Source organism: Oncorhynchus clarkii, chromosome 8, assembly GCF_045791955.1.
Source record: "Oncorhynchus clarkii lewisi isolate Uvic-CL-2024 chromosome 8, UVic_Ocla_1.0, whole genome shotgun sequence".
In the NCBI taxonomy this organism is placed as follows: Eukaryota; Metazoa; Chordata; class Actinopteri; order Salmoniformes; family Salmonidae; genus Oncorhynchus; species Oncorhynchus clarkii.
Genome location: NC_092154.1, coordinates 3,461,165 through 3,483,016, shown reverse-complemented (window position 1 = coordinate 3,483,016; position 21,852 = coordinate 3,461,165). Strand labels below are relative to the sequence as shown.

The window sequence follows — 21,852 nt, the reverse complement described above, 5'->3', positions numbered from 1 at the left end:
TGCCTTGGCAGGAACTAATGGGGATCCATAATAAACCCCAGGAAGAGTAGCTGCTACCTTGGCAGGAACTAATGGAGATCCATAATAAACCCCAGGAAGAGTAGTTGCTGCCTTGGCAGGAACTAATGGAGATCCATAATAAACCCCAGGAAGTGTAACTGCTGCCTTGGCAGGAACTAATGGGGATCCATAATAAACCCCAGGAAGAGTAGCTGCTGCCTTGGCAGGAACTAATGATGACCCGTAATAAACCCCAGGAAGAGTAGCTGCTGCCCTGGCATGAACTAATGATGACCCATAATAAACCCCAGGAAGAGTAGCTGCTGCCTCGGCAGGAACTAATGGGGATCCATAATAAACCCCAGGAAGATTAGCTGCTTTCATGAACAAGCCCTTTTAGCCTGGAAACTATATTATGTCCATAACTTCTCCCAACACAAAACACTTCTGTGGAACAACAAAGATATTGTTGTTAAAAACAAGTCTTTGTTCTTCCCTAAGTGGTTTGAAATAAATATTATATTTGTGCATCATTTATTTGATAAAGAAGAAAATCTACTCTCTTAGTGGAAAGTTCTTAGAAGCACAACTTCCCAATACATTATAAAGAATGTGATACTATATCCAAAACAATACCTCCAGGACTTACTAAATTAAACTACTAAATTAATGATTTTTGAGAACATGTCAAGATTGATGCACAATTTGTTAGAAGGTTGCCCCCTGCTGGATAAGAAATGTAATAACACATTAATAAAATAACTAACTTCAACAACAAGATCCCTCCTAGAGGGAAATTTCTCTGGAATGCATATATTACTGAAATTGAAAGGAAGAACGCTTGGTTGCTCACTCACACATTTTGTATATCAAATAAAGTAAAATGAATTCACTTTAAAATATTGCACAAAATATACTTTAATAATCAAATAAAAAAGGTGACGACTGAAGCATCGCGCGAGTTCGTTTTCCATGTTCCGGTGCCATGGGTGAGCGGAGTTAATACATTTTAGACCATTCTATTGCTCCTTAAATATAATCGCCACTGACCCGGGGTACCGGCCCATGCAAAACAAATTCGCCTATTGCAGTATTCTAAAACATTGGATCATCAAAACACATTTATCAGATGGCGGTAGACCGATAAACTAGTTAGCTAGTATGGACTCAATATTGGCAAATATTAGATGTATAAACTGTATACTATGAATAAGGTTGATCATCTTCTCTTACCACATGGTTAATTTGGAAATGTGACCAAAACGTATCAAAGAAATCGTGAAATAAAATTCTCCAAGCGAACTGAAATAGCCCGTGCTCAGCAAAACGTGCCGTGATTGGACATTTCAATTTGAATACAAAAAAATCTACGCCAATCAGAAGGGGTCACCATGCAATGTGACAGAAGCTGTTCGACTAATGAGGCAAAATCGTTGTTTTGTCTGTGTGCACGAGCCGGTTTGTCTCGCGGTAAGACGTTTCAAATCTTGGCGGTTTTAGTTACCGACTTTTAACGGAATTTGTAATAGTTGATCAAAATATATATTGAGGTACAAAGAAAAGTTGCAAACTAACTTACCATACTTTCAACAACAACAAAAAAACATATCTGGATATAAGTGAAGTTAGTTTTCAGCCAAATATGTTATGAGCTAGCTTCGTTAACGAACTTGTTTTGCTAATCTATATAGATATGTGTTTCATGACATTAACGTCAACTACTCAATTCATTCATTGTATTTTGTCGTCGTTTTTACGTATTTTACGTTTAGCTAGCTGGGTAGCAACAAACCCTAGATAACGTTAGCTTAGCTGGGTAGCAACAAACCCTAGATAACGTTAGCTTAGCTGGGTAGCAACAAACCCTAGATAACGTTAGCTTAGCTGGGTAGCAACAAACCCTAGATAACGTTAGCTTAGCTGGGTAGCAACAAACCCTAGATAACGTTAGCTTAGCTGGGTAGCAACAAACCCTAGATAACGTTAGCTTAGCTGGGTAGCAACAAACCCTAGATAACGTTAGCTAGCTCGACATACACAGTATCGTTAGTGAGGCCAAGCAAGGCATTGACAAGAGAGTGTGTGTGTTAGCATCATCCACCTGCCCTTTTCAATACATCTACTGTGTCTAATTATACATCTTATCTCACTACACCTTTCTCTGCTGCAGAGACTCGGTAAGTTAGATTAACTAAGATGATGGATGCTCTGTCTGTGGTGACCCAGCTCCGGGACCTGGCGTCGGAGCCCCAGAACCGGGAGGCAATAGTCCAGGACCAGGGCTGTCTCCCCGGGCTGGTTCTCTTCCTGGACCACCAGGACCCGCAAGTGCTGTTCGCCACCCTGCAGGTCGGTTTAACCTGCTACTGGCCCCCTAGCTACAGAAACCACAATGACAATCAAACAAGCAAGAACAGAACAGACAAAAACAGAGATGACTAATAGGTTACAGCTGCAGAATGAGCTGTATTTGTTTACGTTATAGTATAGCTAGTTGGAAACGGTAAAAAAAAAAATCCACAAGAAGAAAAAAAACAAAAAACAACAGTATACAAAGCAGTTCCTTCTAATATAATTGTCTCACGCTGGCCATCCTTCCAAGTCTCGTCTCGTTGAGGAAAGGAAGCCTGGATGACCGAGGCTAAATCTAACCAGACAATACACATTCAAAAACAATGCCAACATGACAGTGACACTCAACATCCCCCTGAAACTTGGGAACAGGATGTAGAAGTGTCTCTTTCTGATTTGTAATCTCTCCTCTCAGACTATGCGCTACCTGGCAGAGTGGCCCCTGAACGTCACCACTATGAAGAATGAACTGGGCATGATGGTCAGCCTGGTGACCCTGATGGAGAGGTCAGTCCACTCTCTCAGGTCCCTGTTTAACTGTGTGTGTGTAAAAAAAAACTCTACCTATGGCTTCAGCATTACAATTGTGAATTGCAACAATGTGCATCAATCAACTTGGCAAATTAATGTTTTCAATGAATCCTACTCCTCTCTTGGTCCTGTCTCTTTTTGTACTAACTCTCTGGCACTGACTCTACACACACGCACTGGACTGTACACACTCACACATACTTACACTGACAACACACACACACACACACGTAACATACGCTGCTGCTATTGTCTTATCTATCCTGTTGCCTAGTAACTTTAACCCTACCTATATGTACATAGCTACCTCAATTACCTCGTACCCCTGCACATCAGCTCGGTACTGGTACTCCCTGTATATAGCCATGTTATTACCTGGTACTCCCTGTATATAGCCATGTTATTACCTGGTACTCCCTGTATATAGCCATGTTATTACCTGGTACTTCCTGTATATAGTCATGTTATTATCTGGTACTTCCTGTATATAGCCAGGTCATCTGACATCCTGGCCCTGTCTCTTGTAGGAGTGGTTTGTGTGATGACATCAATACCCTGTCGCGGGAGGTGTATGGAATCCTGAGTGCCCCGCCCAGCCCAGAGAAAGAGAGGAGGAGAAACAAACCCCAGTTCTTCCTCAACTCCTCCAAAGGGAAGAACAAGTCTGTCACTCTGCACATCCAAGGCCTGGACAGCACTGTGAGTGTATATATACCGTTCCAGTCAAAAGTTTGAAACGCACCTACTCCTTCCAGGGTTTTTCTTTATTTTGACTATTTTCTACATTGTAGAATAATAGTGAAGACATCAAAACTATGAAATAACACATATGGAATCATGTAGTTACCAAAAAAGTGTTAAATAAATCTAAATATGTTTTCGATTCTTCAAAGTAGCCACTCTTTGCCTTGATCACAGTCTAATCTATATATACATACAGTTGAAGTTGGATGTTTACTTACACTTAGGTTGGGGTCATTAAAACTAGTTTTTCAACCACTCCACAAATTTCTTGTTAACAAACTAGTTTTGGCAAGTCGGTTAGGACATCTACTTTGCATGACAATAGTAATTTTTCTAACAATTGTTAACAGACAGAATATTTTACTTATAATTCACTGTATCACAATTCCAGTGGGTCAGAAGTTTACAAACACTAAGTTGACTGTGCCTTTAAACAGCTTGGAAAAGGCCAGAAAAGGATGTCATTGCTTTAGAAGCTTCTGATAGGCTAATTGACATCATTTGAGACAATTGGAGATGAACCTGTGGATATATTTCAAGGCCTACCTTCAAACTCAGTGCCTCTTTGCTTGACATCATGGGAAATCTAAAGAAATCAGCCAAGACCTCAGGAAAAACATTGTAGACCTCCACAAGTCTGGTTCATACTTGGGAGCAGTTTCCAAACGCCTGAAGGTGCAACGTTCATCTGTACAAACAGTAGTACGCAAGTATGAACACCATGGGACCATGCAGCCGTCATACCGCTCAGGAAGGAGACACGTTCTGTCTCCTAGAGATGAACGTACTTTGGTGCGAAAAGTGCAAATTAATCCCAGAACAACAGCAAAGGACCTTGTGAAGATGCTGGAGGAAACAGGTACAAAAGTATCTATATCCACAGTAAAACGAGTCCTATATCAACATAACCTGAAAGGCCGCTCAGCAAGGAAGAAGCCACTGCTCCAAAACTGCCATAAAAAAAGCCAGACTACGGTTTGCAACTGCACATGGGGACAAAGATTGTATTTTTTTGAGAAATGTCCTCTGGTCTGGTGAAACAAAAATTGAACTGTTTGGCCATAATGACCATCGTTATGTTTGGAGGAAAAAGGGGGAGGCTTACAAGACGAAGAACAAAAGTGGTGATCCTAACTGACCTAAAACAGGGGATTTTTACTAGGATGAAAATGTCAGGAATTGTGAAAAAACGATTTTAAATGTATTTGGCTAAGGGTTATTTAAACTTCCGACTTCAACTGTATATATACACACACAGCTCACTATATGCATATCCTCAGAAGTCAGGCTTAAGTCAGGAAAGCCTGGAGGAATGCTAAAAAGGGGTCTAGTGGTGGAGTCTGAATAGAAACTAGTGACGCATTGTTACTTATCAAACCAATCAAATGTTTTGTGTGAGTGGAGCTCCAAACAGGAGCCCCCCTACCTGTCAATTGTGATATACGTGGGTTATTGATAACCACTCGGTGTCCTACTATAGACAGTGGGCTGACTAGTGATTGATAACTGTGTCCTACTATAGACAGTGGGCTGACTAGTGATTGATAACTGTGTCCTACTATAGACGGTGGGCTGACTAGTGATTGATAACTGTTTACTACTATAGACAGGGGTCTGACTAGTGATTGATAACTGTGTCCTACTATAGACAGGGGTCTGACTAGTGATTGATAACTGTGTCCTACTATAGACAGTGGGCTGACTAGTGATTGATAACTGTGTCCTACTATAGACGGTGGGCTGACTAGTGATTGATAACTGTCTTACTGTAGACAGTGGGCTGACTAGTGATTGATAACTGTTTACTACTATAGACAGTGGGCTGACTAGTGATTGATAACTGTTTACTACTATAGACGGTGGGCTGACTAGTGATTGATAACTGTTTTCTACTATAGACAGTGGGCTGACTAGTGATTGATAACTGTTTACTACTATAGACAGTGGGCTGACTAGTGATTGATAACTGTTTTCTACTATAGACAGTGGGCTGACTAGTGATTGATAACTGTTTACTACTATAGACAGTGGGCTGACTAGTGATTGATAACTGTTTACTACTATAGACAGGGGTCTGACTAGTGATTGATAACTGTGTCCTACTATAGACGGTGGGCTGACTAGTGATTGATAACTGTGTCCTACTATAGACAGTGGGCTGACTAGTGATTGATAACTGTTTACTACTATAGACAGTGGGCTGACTAGTGATTGATAACTGTGTCCTACTATAGACAGTGGGCTGACTAGTGATTGATAACTGTCTTACTATAGACAGTGGGCTGACTAGTGATTGATAACTGTGTCCTACTATAGACAGTGGGCTGACTAGTGATTGATAACTGTTTTCTACTATAGACAGTGGGCTGACTAGTGATTGATAACTGTTTACTACTATAGACAGTGGGCTGACTAGTGATTGATAACTGTTTCCTACTATAGACGGTGGGCTGACTAGTGATTGATAACTGTCTTACTATAGACAGTGGGCTGACTAGTGTTTGATAACTGTCTTACTATAGACAGTGGGCTGACTAGTGATTGATAACTGTGTCCTACTATAGACAGTGGGCTGACTAGTGATTGATAACTGTGTCCTACTATAGACGGTGGGCTGACTAGTGATTGATAACTGTGTCCTACTATAGACAGTGGGCTGACTAGTGATTGATAACTGTTTCCTACTATAGACAGTGGGCTGACTAGTGATTGATAACTGTTTCCTACTATAGACAGTGGGCCTACTAGTGATTGATAACTGTGTCCTACTATAGACAGTGGGCTGACTAGTGATTGATAACTGTCTTACTGTAGACAGTGGGCTGACTAGTGATTGATGACTGTGTCCTACTATAGACAGTGGGCTGACTAGTGATTGATAACTGTGTCCTACTATAGACAGTGGGCTGACTAGTGATTGATAACTGTTTTTTACTATAGACAGTGGGCTGACTAGTGATTGATAACTGTCTTACTGTAGACAGTGGGCTGACTAGTGATTGATGACTGTGTCCTACTATAGACAGTGGGCTGACTAGTGATTGATAACTGTGTCCTACTATAGACAGTGGGCTGACTAGTGATTGATAACTGTGTCCTACTATAGACAGTGGGCTGACTAGTGATTGATAACTGTGTCCTACTATAGACAGTGGGCTGACTAGTGATTGATAACTGTTTACTACTATAGACAGTGGGCTGACTAGTGATTGATAACTGTGTCCTACTATAGACAGTGGGCTGACTAGTGATTGATAACTGTGTCCTACTATAGACAGTGGGCTGACTAGTGATTGATAACTGTGTCCTACTATAGACAGTGGGCTGACTAGTGATTGATAACTGTGTCCTACTATAGACAGTGGGCTGACTAGTGATTGATAACTGTGTCCTACTATAGACAGTGGGCTGACTAGTGATTGATAACTGTGTCCTACTATAGACAGTGGGCTGACTAGTGATTGATAACTGTCTTACTATAGACAGTGGGCTGACTAGTGATTGATAACTGTGTCCTACTATAGACAGTGGGCTGACTAGTGATTGATAACTGTTTCCTACTATAGACAGTGGGCTGACTAGTGATTGATAACTGTGTCCTACTATAGACAGTGGGCTGACTAGTGATTGATAACTGTGTCCTACTATAGACAGTGGGCTGACTAGTGATTGATAACTGTTTACTACTATAGACAGTGGGCTGACTAGTGATTGATAACTGTTTTCTACTATAGACAGTGGGCTGACTAGTGATTGATAACTGTCTTACTATAGACAGTGGGCTGACTAGTGATTGATAACTGTGTCCTACTATAGACAGTGGGCTGACTAGTGATTGATAACTGTTTACTACTATAGACAGTGGGCTGACTAGTGATTGATAACTGTTTTCTACTATAGACAGTGGGCTGACTAGTGATTGATAACTGTCTTACTATAGACAGTGGGCTGACTAGTGATTGATAACTGTGTCCTACTATAGACAGTGGGCTGACTAGTGATTGATAACTGTTTACTACTATAGACAGTGGGCTGACTAGCGATTGCAGCATTGTATCTTTCTGATGTGAGTAGTTGGCAACAGTGTTGTTGTTTCCAAGTGCTACTGAATAAGCTCAACTGAAATGCACTAATTGACTATGATACACATGACTTCTCGTCTACAAATCCATTCCAAATCTTTATACTATACATGACACGGGCGGAGTATGTATATCTGGCCTAGTGCGGCAGCAGGAATGCTAGGAATGTGCCTGACAAACACAATAATTTGCCTCTAATTTACTTGCGTTTGTAGCGGATCTTGGCCTGGTAAAAGTGAGCTGCCGCTGATGCTGGGTAGTCAAAACTGTCCAACTCCTTGAAGCAGCTTGATGCACATCAGCCTCGTTACTTTGTCGTCAAGGAGCGATCTTGAGGCCATCTTTACTCTGTTTTGGAGAAAGAATCCCTTCTCGGAGGCCTTACTGGAAACGGGGATTATCAACAGCTTTTTCCAGTTTTTCCCAGTACACTTAGCTGAAGACCTCTATGAGAACCTCTGTCCAGTCAGGGTACACTTAGCTGAAGACCTCTATGAGAACCTCGGTCCAGTCAGGGTACACTTAGCTGAAGACCTCTATGAGAACCTCTGTCCCGTCAGGGTACACTTAGCTGAAGACCTCTATGAGAACCTCGGTCCAGTCAGGGTACACTTAGCTGAAGACCTCTATGAGAACCTCTGTCCAGTCAGGGTACACTTAGCTGACGACCTCTATGAGAACCTCTGTCCAGTCAGGGTACACTTAGCTGACGACCTCTATGAGAACCTCTGTCCTCTGGCCAGTCAGGGTACACTTAGCTGAAGTCCCTTATGAGAACCTCTGTCTTCTGGCCAGTCAGTGTACACTTAGCTGAATACCTCTGTCTTCTGGCCAGTACACTTAACTGAAGTCCCTTATGAGAACCTCTGTCCTCTGTGTGAGTAGGAATAGAAACACACACCCAACTCTAATGTCCAAGCAGCTTGAGGATGTATTATCTTATGTAGTATATTATTATATTATATTATTATGTAGTATATTTGCCTTTGACGTCAACGGGTATTTCCATCAATTAAAAAAATCATTATTTTGCAGTGGACTTTTTTTCTTCTCCCAGACAATTTGTCCAGCAACAATTTTATTTAGTGGATTTTCATGTAGTTTATCGGCTATAAAAGCCGTGGTTTACCGGCTTCCGGAAACCCTGCTGTACACCAACTGACTGTGTGTTGTCCAGGCCCAGCGAGGTGTGTGTGAGGAGGCTCTGCTGAAGGTGAAAGGAGTGATCAGCTTCACCTTCCAGATGGCTTCTAAGAGGTGCACCGTTCGCATCCGCTCTGACCTGCCCACTGAAGTAACTCCATCTCTCTGTCTCTCTGTCTCTCTGTCTGTCTGTCTGTCTCTGTCTGTCTGTCTGTCTCCCTGTCTCTCTCTCTCTCTCTCCGTCTCTCTCCGTCTCTCTCCGTCTGTCTCTTTGTGTCTCTCTCCGTCTGTGTCTCTCTCCGTCTGTGTCTCTCTCCGTCTGTGTCTCTCCGTCTGTGTCTCTCCGTCTGTCTCTCTCTCCGTCTGTGTCTCTCTCCGTCTGTGCCTCTCCGTCTGTGTCTCTCCGTCTGTGTCTCTCTCCGTCTGTGTCTCTCTCAGTCTGTGTCTCTCTCCGTCTGTGTCTCTCCGTCTGTGTCTCTCTCCGTCTGTCTCTCTCTCCGTCTGTGTCTCTCTCCGTCTGTGCCTCTCCGTCTGTGTCTCTCCGTCTGTGTCTCTCCGTCTGTCTCTCGTACACACACACACACACACACACACACACACACACACACACACCCCTGCCTACAGAGCTAGACACACAGATTAGCCCATTGGTTAAAGTGTTGTAATTTAATAGTGTCCATCTCCCTGTAGAGTCTGGCGTCGGCCATCGCTGCTACCAAGGTGCTGTCAGCCCAACAGGTGGTGAGGAATGAAGTTGGGGAGGAGGTGAGACACTTGGCTCAGGAAAGAATGAAAGAACAATGGCCTGAGCTTCCATGTTAATTTCTGTGTGCCTCTTCTCCCTCCCCTCTCTTCTCTCCTTCTCTCCTCCCTCCCTTCTCCCTCCCCTCTCTTCTCTCCTTCTCTCCTCCCTCCCTTCTCTCCTCCCCCCTTCTCTCCTCTCCTCCCTTCTCTCCTCCCCTCTCTTCTCTCCTTCTCTCCTCCCTCCCTTCTCTCCTCTCCTCCCTTCTCTCCTCTCCTCCCTTCTCTCCTCCCGTCTCTCTTCTCCTCCCTCCCCTCTCTTCTCCTCCTTCCCCTTCTCTCTTCTCCTCCTTCCCCTTCTCTCTTCTCCTTCCCCTTCTCTCTTCTCCTCCTTCCCCTTCTCTGTTCTCCTCCTTCCCCTTCTCTCTTCTCCTCCTTCCCCTTCTCTCTTCTCCTCCTTCCCCTTCTCTGTTCTCCTCCTTCCCTTCTCTCCTTCTCTCCTTCTCTCCCCCTCCCTTCTCTCCACCCCTTCTCTTCTCTCTTCTCCTCCCTCCTCTTCTCCTCCCTCCTCTTCTCCTCCCTCCCCTTCTCTCTTCTCCTCCCTCCCCTTCTCTCTTCTCCTCCTTCCCCTTCTCTCTTCTCCTCCTTCCCCTTCCCCTTCTCTCTTCTCCTCCTTCCCCTTCTCTCTTCTCCTCCCTCCCCCTTCTCTCTTCTCCTCCCTCCCCCTTCTCTCTTCTCCTCCCTCCCCCTTCTCTCTTCTCCTCCTTCCCCTTCTCTCTTCTCCTCCTTCCCCTTCTCTCTTCTCCTCCTTCCCCTTCTCTCTTCTCCTCCCTCCCCCTTCTCTCTTCTCCTCCCTCCCCCTTCTCTCTTCTCCTCCCTCCCCCTTCTCTCTTCTCCTCCTTCCCCTTCTCTCTTCTCCTCCTTCCCCTTCTCTCCTTTTCTCTCCTCCCTCCTCTTCTCTCCTCCCTCCTTTTCTCTCCCCTTCTCACCTCTCCTCCCTCCTCTTCTCTCCTCCCAGGTCCTGCTCCCCCTCAGTGTGTGTGTTGGTAATGTGAGGGAGGAGAACGTATCCATACCAGACTACCTCCCAGAGGACGAGAGTCCCGAGAGCGAGACGGACCGCGCCGTGTCCCGTACCGCAGCCAAGGACAACACCTCTGGCAGCTGGCTCGGCTCAGCAGCCACTTTCCTCACCAGATCCTTCTACTGGTGAAACTGGGGCCCTCAGGAGCCGGCATGGCTGTTCTCACAGGGGACACCTGAACTGGGAACACAGCAGAACTGCCCTGAAGTGTACACTATGGCTGCATCCCCATTCTACAACACATCTCCTGAAGTGTACACTATGGCTGCATCCCCATTCTACAACACATCTCCTGAAGTGTACACTATGGCTGCATCCCCATTCTACAACACATCTCCTGAAGTGTACACTATGGCTGCATCCCCATTCTACAACACATCTCCTGAAGTGTACACTATGTCTGCATCCCCATTCTACAACACATCTCCTGAAGTGTACACTATGGCTGCATCCCCATTCTACAACACATCTCCTGAAGTGTACACTATGGCTGCATCCCCATTCTACAACACATCTCCTGAAGTGTACACTATGGCTGCATCCCCATTCTACAACACATCTCCTGAAGTGTACACTATGTCTGCATCCCCATTCTACAACACATCTCCTGAAGTGTACACTATGTCTGCATCCCCATTCTACAACACATCTCCTGAAGTGTACACTATGGCTGCATCCCCATTCTACAACACATCTCCTGAAGTGTACACTATGGCTGCATCCCCATTCTACAACACATCTCCTGAAGTGTACACTATGGCTGCATCCCCATTCTACAACACATCTCCTGAAGTGTACACTATGTCTGCATCCCCATTCTACAACACATCTCCTGAAGTGTACACTATGTCTGCATCCCCATTCTACAACACATCTCCTGAAGTGTACACTATGGCTGCATCCCCATTCTACAACACATCTCCTGAAGTGTACACTATGGCTGCATCCCCATTCTACAACACATCTCCTGAAGTGTACACTATGGCTGCATCCCCATTCTACAACACATCTCCTGAAGTGTACACTATGGCTGCATCCCCATTCTACAACACATCTCCTGAAGTGTACACTATGTCTGCATCCCCATTCTACAACACATCTCCTGAAGTGTACACTATGTCTGCATCCCCATTCTACAACACATCTCCTGAAGTGTACACTATGTCTGCATCCCCATTCTACAACACATCTCCTGAAGTGTACACTATGTCTGCATCCCCATTCTACAACACATCTCCTGAAGTGTACACTCCCCGTCATGGATTTAAAAGCATTGGCTGTAGGTGTCAACATCGGCTGTAGGTGTAAACATTGGCTGTAGGTGTAAACATTGGCTGTAGGTGTCAACATTGGCTGTAGGTGTCAACATTGGCTGTAGGTGTCAACATTGGCTGTAGGTGTCAACATTGGCTGTAGGTGTCAACATTGGCTGTAGGTGTCAACATTGGCTGTAGGTGTCAACATTGGCTGTAGGTGTCAACATTGGCTGTAGGTGTCAACATTGGCTGTAGGTGTCAACATTGGCTGTAGGTGTCAACATTGGCTGTAGGTGTCAACTTTGGCTGTAGGTGTCAACATTGGCTGTAGGTGTCAACATTGGCTGTAGGTGTCAACATTGGCTGTAGGTGTCAACATTGGCTGTAGGTGTCAACATTGGCTGTAGGTGTCAACATTGGCTGTAGGTGTCAACATCGGCTGTAGGTGTCAACATCGGCTGTAGGTGTCAACATCGGCTGTAGGTGTCAACATTGGCTGTAGGTGTCAACATTGGCTGTAGGTGTCAACATTGGCTGTAGGTGTCAACATTGGCTGTAGGTGTCAACATTGGCTGTAGGTGTCAACATTGGCTGTAGGTGTCAACTTTGGCTGTAGGTGTCAACATTGGCTGTAGGTGTCAACTTTGGCTGTAGGTGTCAACATTGGCTGTAGGTGTCAACATTGGCTGTAGGTGTCAACATTGGCTGTAGGTGTCAACATTGGCTGTAGGTGTCAACATTGGCTGTAGGTGTCAACATCGGCTGTAGGTGTCAACATCGGCTGTAGGTGTAAACATCGGCTGTAGGTGTAAACATTGGCTGTAGGTGTAAACATCGGCTGTAGGTGTCAACATCGGCTGTAGGTGTCAACATTGGCTGTAGGTGTCAACATTGGCTGTAGGTGTCAACATTGGCTGTAGGTGTCAACATTGGCTGTAGGTGTCAACATTGGCTGTAGGTGTCAACTTTGGCTGTAGGTGTCAACATTGGCTGTAGGTGTCAACATTGGCTGTAGGTGTCAACATTGGCTGTAGGTGTCAACATTGGCTGTAGGTGTCAACATTGGCTGTAGGTGTCAACATTGGCTGTAGGTGTCAACATTGGCTGTAGGTGTAAACATTGGCTGTAGATGTCAACATTGGCTGTAGGTGTCAACATTGGCTGTAGGTGTCAACATTGGCTGTAGGTGTCAACATTGGCTGTAGGTGTCAACTTTGGCTGTAGGTGTCAACATTGGCTGTAGGTGTCAACATTGGCTGTAGGTGTCAACATTGGCTGTAGGTGTCAACTTTGGCTGTAGGTGTCAACATTGGCTGTAGGTGTCAACATTGGCTGTAGGTGTCAACATTGGCTGTAGGTGTAAACATTGGCTGTAGCTGCACACGAGGGGACAGAGAGAGAAACAGGATGTGACCAGTGGTTTAAAAAGTAAAGATACCTTAATAGAAAATGACTCAAGTAAAAGTCAGTAAAATACTACTTGAGTAAACGTCAAAGTATTTGGTTTTAAATATACTTAAGCTTCAAAAGTAAAATAATGAAATACTTCAAATTCCTTATTTTAAGCAAATCAGACGGCAATATTTGCTTTTTACATTTTAAATTTACAGATAGCCAGGGGTGCTCCAACACTCAGACATCATTTATAAACAAAGCTTAGTTAGTCCTCCAGATCAGAGGAAGTAGGGATGACCAGGGATGTTCTCTGTTTAGTAAGTCCTCCAGATCAGAGGAAGTAGGGATGACCAGGGATGTTCTCTGTTTAGTGAGTCCTCCAGATCAGAGGCAGTAGGGATGACCAGGGATGTTCTCTGTTTAGTGAGTCCTCCAGATCAGAGGCAGTAGGGATGACCAGGGATGTTCTCTGTTTAGTGAGTCCTCCAGATCAGAGGCAGTAGGGATGACCAGGGATGTTCTCTGTTTAGTGAGTCCTCCAGATCAGAGGTAGAGGATGACCAGGGATGTTCTCTGTTTAGTGAGTCCTCCAGATCAGAGGCAGTAGGGATGACCAGGGATGTTCTCTGTTTAGTGAGTCCTCCAGATCAGAGGTAGTAGGGATGACCAGGGATGTTCTCTGTTTAGTAAGTCCTCCAGGTCAGAGGCAGTAGGGATGATCTCTTGATTAGTGTGTGAATTGGACCATTTTCCTGTCCTGCTAAGCATTCAAAATGTAACGAATACTTTTGGGTGTCAGGGAAAATGTATGGAGTAAAAAGTACATTATTTTCTTTAGGAATGTACAGTTGAAGTCAGAAGTTTACATACACCTTAGCCAAATACATTTAAACTCAGTTTTTCACAATTCCTGACATTTAATCCTAGTAAACATTCCCTGTCTTAGGTCAGTTAGGATCACCACTTTATTTTAAGAATGTGAAATGTCAGAATAATCTTAGTGATTTATGTCAGCTTTTATTTCTTTCATCAAATTCCCAGTGGATCAGAAGTTCACATACACTCAATTAGTATTTGGTAGCATTGTCTTTAAATTGTTTAACTTGGGTTAACGTTTCAGGTAGCCTTCCCACAATAAGTTGGGTGAATATTGGCCCATTCCTCCTGACAGAGCTGGTGTAACTGAGTCAGGTTTGTAGGCCTCCTTGCTCACACACGCTTTTTCAGTTCTGCCCCAAATGTTCTATAGGATTGAGGTCAGGGCTTTGTGATGGCCACTCCAATACCGTGACTTTGTTGTCCTTAAGCCATTTTGCCACAACTTTGGAAGTATGCTTTGGGTATTTGTCCATTTGGAAGACCCATTTGCGACCAAGCTTTAACTTCCTGACTGATGTCTTGAGATGTTGCTTCAATATTTCCACATCATTTTCTTTCCTCATGATGCTTTCTAGTTTGAAGTGGACCAGTCCCTCCTGCAGTAAATCACCCCCATAACATGATGCTGCCAGCCCCGTGCTTCACGGTTGGGATGGTGTTCTTCGGCTTGCAAGCCTCCCCCTTTTTCCTCCAAACATAACGATGGTCATTATGGCTAAACAGTTCTATTTTTGTTTAATCAGACCAGAGGACATTTCTCTAAAAAGTAAGGTCTTTGTCCCCATGTGCAGTTGCAAACCGTAGTCTGGCTTTTTTATGGCAGTTTTGGAGCAGTGGCTTCTTCCTTGCTGAGCGGCCTTTCAGGTTATGTCGATATAGGACTCGTTTTACTGTGGATATAGATACTTTTGTACCTGTTTCCTCCAGCATCTTCACAAGGCCCTTTGCTGTTCTGGGATTGATTTGCACATTTCACACCAAAGTACGTTCATCTCTAGGAGACAGAACGCATCTCCTTCCTGAGCGGTATGACGGCTGCGTGGTTCCATGGTGTTTATACTTGCGTACTATTGTTTGTACAGATGAACGTGGTACCTTCAGGTGTTTGGAAATTGCTCCCAAGGATGAACCAGACTTGTGGAGGTCTACAATGTTTTCTGAGGTCTTGGCTGATTTCCTTTGATTTTTCCATGATGTCAAACGAAGAGGCACTGAGTTTGAAGGTAGGCCTTGAAATACATCCACAGGTACACCTCCAATTGACTCAAATGATGTCAATTAGCCTATCAGAAGCGTCTAAAGCAATGACATCATTTTCTGGGCTTTTCTAAGCTGTTTAAAGGCACAGTCAACTTAGTGTATGTAAACTTCTGACCCACTGGAATTGTGATACAGTGAATTATTATTGAAATATTCTGTCTGTAAACAATTGTTGGAAAAATTACTTTTGTCATGCACAAAGTAGATGCCCCAACCGACTTGCCAAAACTATAGTTTGTTAACAAGAAATTTGTAGAGTGGTTGAAAAATAAGTTATAATGACTCCAACCTAAGTGTATGTAAACTTCCGACTTCAACTGTAGTTAAGTAAAAGTTGACAAAAATATGAATTGTAAAGTACAGATACCCCAAAAAAGGACTTAAGTAAAAAGAAGTAGTAGTATTTTAAAGTACTTTACACCACTGCCACTGACTAGGGTGACCACATTTAAAATACCCAAATATGGGATGATTTTGTGCGACATTGTATCCTACATTTGATACATTTTTGAGCAGAAGCATCCTGCTTTTTTTTGGTAAATTTGTTATGTTTGAATTTGTGGGTAAAATACGGGACATGATTGGTTGTGGGACAAAGGGCCAAAATGTGGGACTATCCCGCCCAATCCGGAACATGTGGTCAGCCTACAAAACAAATAATGTCTTAGGAAGGGTCGGATGGTACAATAGGCTGCTGCTGCTAGAGAAAGGTCTTGTCTGTTGATTTATTTTGCAGCCCTGCTCACTGCTTTCAGGTAATACATTGGGATGAATGTACATATTATCCAACACTTCAATCGGGTCTATTTATCTGTGTTAACTATTCACTGTGTTTGCTGTTGGTCTCTACGCCTGTTGGAATATTTCATTATTGTTTACCTTTATGTTCTGAGGGGTTTACTACAAAGCAGGATCGGTGTGTTAGCTTGCCTAAATATTAAATATTCTGAAATAACTTTTGTTTATTTTTTTGGGGGGGTAAAGATAAGCTTGAAATGGGAATTGTCTTACTCGACAACCCAAAACAAATATCTAAGTTTTAGGTTTGTTAATGACAAAAGTTGAAGAACATAGGCAGGTGCAGGTGCTGGAGTTGTGGGTGAATTCGGGACAAAGGACACCGCAGCTGCTCCCAGGGGATCTATGTGGATGAAACGTTACAACAAATACCTGGGATCAAGTGCTTCTTAATAAACCAGAAATCAAGGTATTGATCCTGTTTTATGGTCCACAGTACCCCCTCAGATATTGTGTGTGCTTTTTGTTTTACTCGTTGCCCCTGAGGTGACTAAAACGCTTGTAAAAACTGCCTTCAATGTGTTTCCTATTTCTGAAATAAATGATCCCAAAAGAAAATAATTTCAACAAACCACAATCACCAAAATAACTCAAATGAAGAGCAAAACATAGCATACATTAAATACACAAGAACTCAAACTCAGTTAATAGAGAATATTAGAAACGTTTGGCAACTTTGTCTAAATATGTTCCACATTGTGTCTCATTTATCTATGTTGCAGTGAAATCGTGGTTGTAAAACAGTCACCACTAAGACCGACACCACAGGGGCCAACTACAAAGCAACGTCAATGAGTTAGCCAGCTTGCTTGCTGGCCAAATTATTCTGAAATTACTTTTTAATAAAGATACATTTGAAATAGTCATGATACCCTGATGAAGACAGTTTTTAGCTATTAAAACGTAATACATTGTTACGTCTGTCTGTGTGCAGCCAAAGCAATACCATGATCGTTATGATCATTATCCAGGTTTTACCAGTAGGTGGCAGTATATTTACATATACTGTAGTCTATCTACGGTGTAGCGTGAAGTTGGCCCTAAACGCTGATCTGGGATCATTTTAGCATTTCCCCTCACTAATGGTTAGGATTTGGGGCAGGGGAAGCTGATCCTAGATCTGTACCTTTTTTTTAGACGAGTTGTATCAACACTTATCTGAATCGTCTGTAGGTTAATGTTTCACATGAAGTGAACCCGCTGTAAGTGTTACACAGTATTAAACCCCACTGTGTATTCGTTTCACTTCATCTGAGCTGCGGACTCTGAATTTGTGCCTTGTTAAATACTGTCGTTGATAAAGCCAAGGAATGCGTACACATCGTTCAGAAACCCTTATTTATCAGTATGATTAGCCTATTCTTTAGGGGGGATGGAACAGGTGCATGAACGGCGATCAGAGATGTGATTAAAACAGAAGTGTGTGTTGTCCCCCACCTGTCCGCCAGGGGACCGGTTTCCCCCGTACCACCGTCTCCAGGCTAATCCCTCAGTCGACGTCAGGAATGGCCGACCAGGACAGCAGCAACGCATCTCCAGAGACACAAGGTGAGCTGCCCTCGACAACTTCTCTCGTTTAACGTGTCCGTGGACCGTACGGAGGGGCTTTTGAACCCCACTATTCTCTTTGTCGATGAGAATATGTGATTGGAAGTAGCCAGAGCTGTCGGGTCACGGGGACCGGATTAACTATCAACCCATAGATCACTGAACCCGCCGGTTATTATGCAACTGTGTTTGTTTCAAACGGAAAACTACTACTTTTAATTCTAATACTTTTTAACGAGCTGTTTGGTCGTTCTCCACACTAATTTGGGCACTAGGCTAGATACACCTGTTGGCTGGGGATGTTACACCGCGCAGTTTGGAATGCCTGTTGCCGTAGAATTCCCGGTGTTCCCCGCTGAGTTGATATGACAGGTGTAGCCGGTCGGAACAGCCCCGGATTTTGTAACCCGCATATATCGTTCATTTTGAATCTATTACACAGTATCCCTGTCATGTTCGGCACACTTCTGAATGGTTCCAACCCAGACAAGGGAACTAATGTTGCGCCCAGGCTATCAAATGGGTGGCTATAGATTACATAAAGGGATTATGGCTTTGTTGCACTGTCGTGCCTTGTCTGGAAACACGACGTTGCATTGTATTCTACGTCAAATAGAAATTAGCGTTTGAATAAGGAAACTACTCTCCCGACCTTTACTAGAATATTAAAAAAAATATATAATTGTATTCAACATTCTGATTTGTTGGGGTCTTGAGAGGAACGCGTCCTGACTCAAACGCTCATTTGTGCCCTAGTTGAATTCCAGGCAGTGTAGTGACCAAATCCAAGCACTGCCTGCTGATAGGATGAAGAGGTTTAGCCTACTGTGGAAGAGGTTTGGTTTCAGTGTTAGGCTATGTGTTTGCATCATGGCCTAGAATCTAGTTTTTGGTCATTTGATGTATTATGTTCCCAGGAATAAGGAATATAGGCCCAGTACGATGGTTCGATGGGGCCCAGGCCCAGCGTGGTGGTTCGATGGGGCCCAGGCCCAGCGTGGCGGTTCGGTGGGGCCCAGGCCCAGCGTGGCGGTTCGATCGGGCCCAGGCCCAGCGTGGCGGTTCGATCAGGCCCAGCGTGGCGGTTCGATCAGGCCCAGCGTGGTGGTTCGATGGGGCCCAGGCCCACTAACCTATACCTCCCTAGTCCTAATCAATCTCAAATCGTTCTCTGCGTCTGGTGATGAAATAGTATGATATTTTTGTACTCCATTTTGAGATTAAACTGTGGATCCTCTCCGTCCGTCTCATTTATGTTGAAGCCTTACATTACCCATAAGCACTTTGTGTTGCACCGGATGTCATTTATTTCAATGGGGATGCCCACAATGGCGTGGAATCGCAGCGCCCCCTTGAGGTTGAAGGCTCCGTTGGCGTGGAATCGCAGCGCCCCCTTGTGGTTGAAGGCTCCGTTGGCGTGGAATCGCAGCGCCCCCTTGTGCTTGAAGGCTCCGTTGGCGTGGAATCGCAGCGCCCCCTTGTGCTTGAAGGCTCCGTTGGCATGGAATCGCAGCGCCCCCTTGAGGTTGAAGGCTCCGTTGGCGTGGAATCGCAGCGCCCCCTTGAGGTTGAAGGCTCCGTTGGCATGGAATCGCAGCGCCCCCTTGTGCTTGAAGGCTCCGTTGGCATGGAATCGCAGCGCCCCCTTGAGGTTGAAGGCTCCGTTGGCATGGAATCGCAGCGCCCCCTTGTGCTTGAAGGCTCCCTTGGCGTGGAATCGCAGCGCCCCCTTGTGGTTGAAGGCTCAGTTGGCGTGGAATCGCAGCGCCCCCTTGAGGTTGAAGGCTCCGTTGGCGTGGAATCGCAGCGCCCCCTTGTGGTTGAAGGCTCCGTTGGCGTGGAATCGCAGCGCCCCCTTGTGCTTGAAGGCTCCGTTGGCGTGGAATAGCAGCGCCCCCTTGAGGTTGAAGGCTCCGTTGGCGTGGAATCGCAGCGCCCCCTTGAGGTTGAAGGCTCCGTTGGTGTGGAATCGCAGCGCCCCCTTGAGGTTGAAGGCTCCGTTGGCGTGGAATCGCAGCGCCCCCTTGAGGTTGAAGGCTCCGTTGGCGTGGAATCGCAGCGCCCCCTTGAGGTTGAAGGCTTCGTTGGCGTGGAATCGCAGCGCCCCCTTGAGGTTGAAGGCTCCGTTGGCGTGGAATCGCAGCGCCCCCTTGTGCTTGAAGGCTCCGTTTGCATGGAATCGCAGCGCCCCCTTGTGCTTGAAGGCTCCGTTTGCGTGGAATCGCAGCGCCCCCTTGTGGTTGAAGGCTCCGTTGGCGTGGAATCGCAGCGCCCCCTTGTGGTTGAAGGCTCCGTTGGCGTGGAATCGCAGCGCCCCCTTGTGGTTGAAGGCTCCGTTGGCGTGGAATCGCAGCGCCCCCTTGTGGTTGAAGGCTCCGTTGGCATGGAATCGCAGCGCCCCCTTGTGGTTGAAGGCTCCGTTGGCATGGAATCGCAGCGCCCCCTTGAGGTTGAAGGCTCCGTTGGCATGGAATCGCAGCGCCCCCTTGTGCTTGAAGGCTCCGTTGGCATGGAATCGCAGCGCCCCCTTGAGGTTGAAGGCTCCGTTGGCATGGAATCGCAGCGCCCCCTTGTGGTTGAAGGCTCAGTTGGCGTGGAATCGCAGCGCCCCCTTGAGGTTGAAGGCTCCGTTGGCGTGGAATCGCAGCGCCCCCTTGTGGTTGAAGGCTCCGTTGGCGTGGAATCGCAGCGCCCCCTTGTGCTTGAAGGCTCCGTTGGCGTGGAATCGCAGCGCCCCCTTGAGGTTGAAGGCTCCGTTGGCGTGGAATCGCAGCGCCCCCTTGAGGTTGAAGGCTCCGTTGGCGTGGAATCGCAGCGCCCCCTTGAGGTTGAAGGCTCCGTTGGCGTGGAATCGCAGCGCCCCCTTGTGCTTGAAGGCTCCGTTTGCATGGAATCGCAGCGCCCCCTTGTGCTTGAAGGCTCCGTTGGCGTGGAATCGCAGCGCCCCCTTGTGTTTGAAGGCTCCGTTGGCGTGGAATCGCAGCGCCCCCTTGTGGTTGAAGGCTCCGTTGGCGTGGAATCGCAGCGCCCCCTTGTGGTTGAAGGCTCCGTTGGCGTGGAATCGCAGCGCCCCCTTGTGGTTGAAGGCTCCGTTGGCATGGAATCGCAGCGCCCCCTTGAGGCTCCGTTGTGAGACGGACGCTGCATACTTTGACATTTTCCAAACTTTGGGTTGCGTTCATATGGAGCCAAATACCTGCCAAAAAGTTGAACGAATGTATTGTTAGAATCGTAAGGAAATCCATACGTAAATTGTTAGGATTGTAAGAAAAGCCATGCATGAAACGTAACCATTTTAAATTAGATCTGTAAACGTACAAACCCTGTTAATTAAGATTTACATATTAAATTCTTAATTTGTCTCCCTTTACTCAGTAGTTACAGATCTTCTCTATACGTACAAACTTTTGTCACGAATGTGGCATCTGCAAAGGACAAGAAGTGAACGTAGCTAGTCAAAGTTAACTAATCACTCGACTCTAGCCCAGATGTTAGTTGCTTTGCAGCTTCCGGTTTCATTTCCAAAATAAAAGTCTAAAGCTTGTTTTAGAACGGCATTTCATAATGACGTTGTACCAGTAGATGGTGTAGTTTAGGCTTGGGGCCATCAGCAAATGACTTGTGTGAGAATGATACTCTAAAGACAAAGAAGAGCCTTGTCTAGAAAAACCGCCTGAGCTGTAAAATAGGAAGGAAATATGATTTAGTCTAGGTCTATTCCACTATCTAAATATGCCATGCTGTTGTTTGTTTAATGGCCATCTGGTTGCATAATACATTTTTATAGCCGTGTGGGGCTACTGTGGCGGTAATGATTTTTATAGCCGTGTGGGGCTACTGTGGCGGTAATGATTTTTATAGCCGTGTGGGGCTACTGTGGCGGTAATGATGTAACCTAATGAATCATACTTTTTCCCCAGTATTTGGGAGCACGGACTGTAGGCCTAACTGGCTGACTGCAATGCTCGCGTTGCAAAATAAATGTAGAAATCAATTATTGCACCCACATTGCTCTCGCGTGCGACAACGAGAGTCTGCG

At 45.3% G+C, this 21,852-nt stretch overlaps 2 protein-coding genes across 3 annotated transcripts in view; both read left to right on the top strand.

The window, feature by feature from the left end:
* Nucleotides 1–1,444: 1,444 nt before the first annotated feature.
* Nucleotides 1,445–11,121, top strand: LOC139415465 (armadillo repeat containing 1, like). 2 transcript variants are annotated; one of them, XM_071163557.1, is made up of 7 exons: nt 1,445–1,470; nt 2,171–2,349; nt 2,768–2,859; nt 3,411–3,582; nt 8,887–9,003; nt 9,543–9,617; nt 10,612–11,121. In XM_071163557.1, the coding sequence occupies exons 2-7, from the start codon at nt 2,197–2,199 to the stop codon at nt 10,804–10,806; spliced, it is 804 nt and encodes a 267-aa protein (XP_071019658.1). In that variant the 5' UTR covers nt 1,445–1,470; nt 2,171–2,196; the 3' UTR covers nt 10,807–11,121. The 2 variants fall into 2 exon arrangements, with proteins under 2 accessions (XP_071019658.1, XP_071019659.1); XM_071163558.1 differs by having other exon boundaries at nt 1,460–1,550; nt 10,612–10,945.
* Nucleotides 11,122–17,537: 6,416 nt separating this feature from the next.
* Nucleotides 17,538–21,852, top strand: part of LOC139415464 (ensconsin-like) — a 59,476-nt gene continuing 55,161 nt past the window's right edge. The window contains exon 1 of the mRNA XM_071163556.1: nt 17,538–17,813. Within this exon, the coding sequence (XP_071019657.1) occupies nt 17,771–17,813 (43 nt within the window). The 5' untranslated portion in view covers nt 17,538–17,770. The remainder of the gene's footprint in view (nt 17,814–21,852) is intronic.

Bases quoted from the DNA above. Each gene is read 5' to 3' on its own strand.
- LOC139415465 (XM_071163557.1), top strand. From the start codon at position 2,197: ATGATGGATGCTCTGTCTGTGGTGACCCAGCTCCGGGACCTGGCGTCG. The intron at 3,583-8,886 runs GTGAGTGTATAT...TGTGTTGTCCAG, and splicing joins TCCAAGGCCTGGACAGCACT to GCCCAGCGAGGTGTGTGTGA. The intron at 9,004-9,542 runs GTAACTCCATCT...ATCTCCCTGTAG, and splicing joins GCTCTGACCTGCCCACTGAA to AGTCTGGCGTCGGCCATCGC.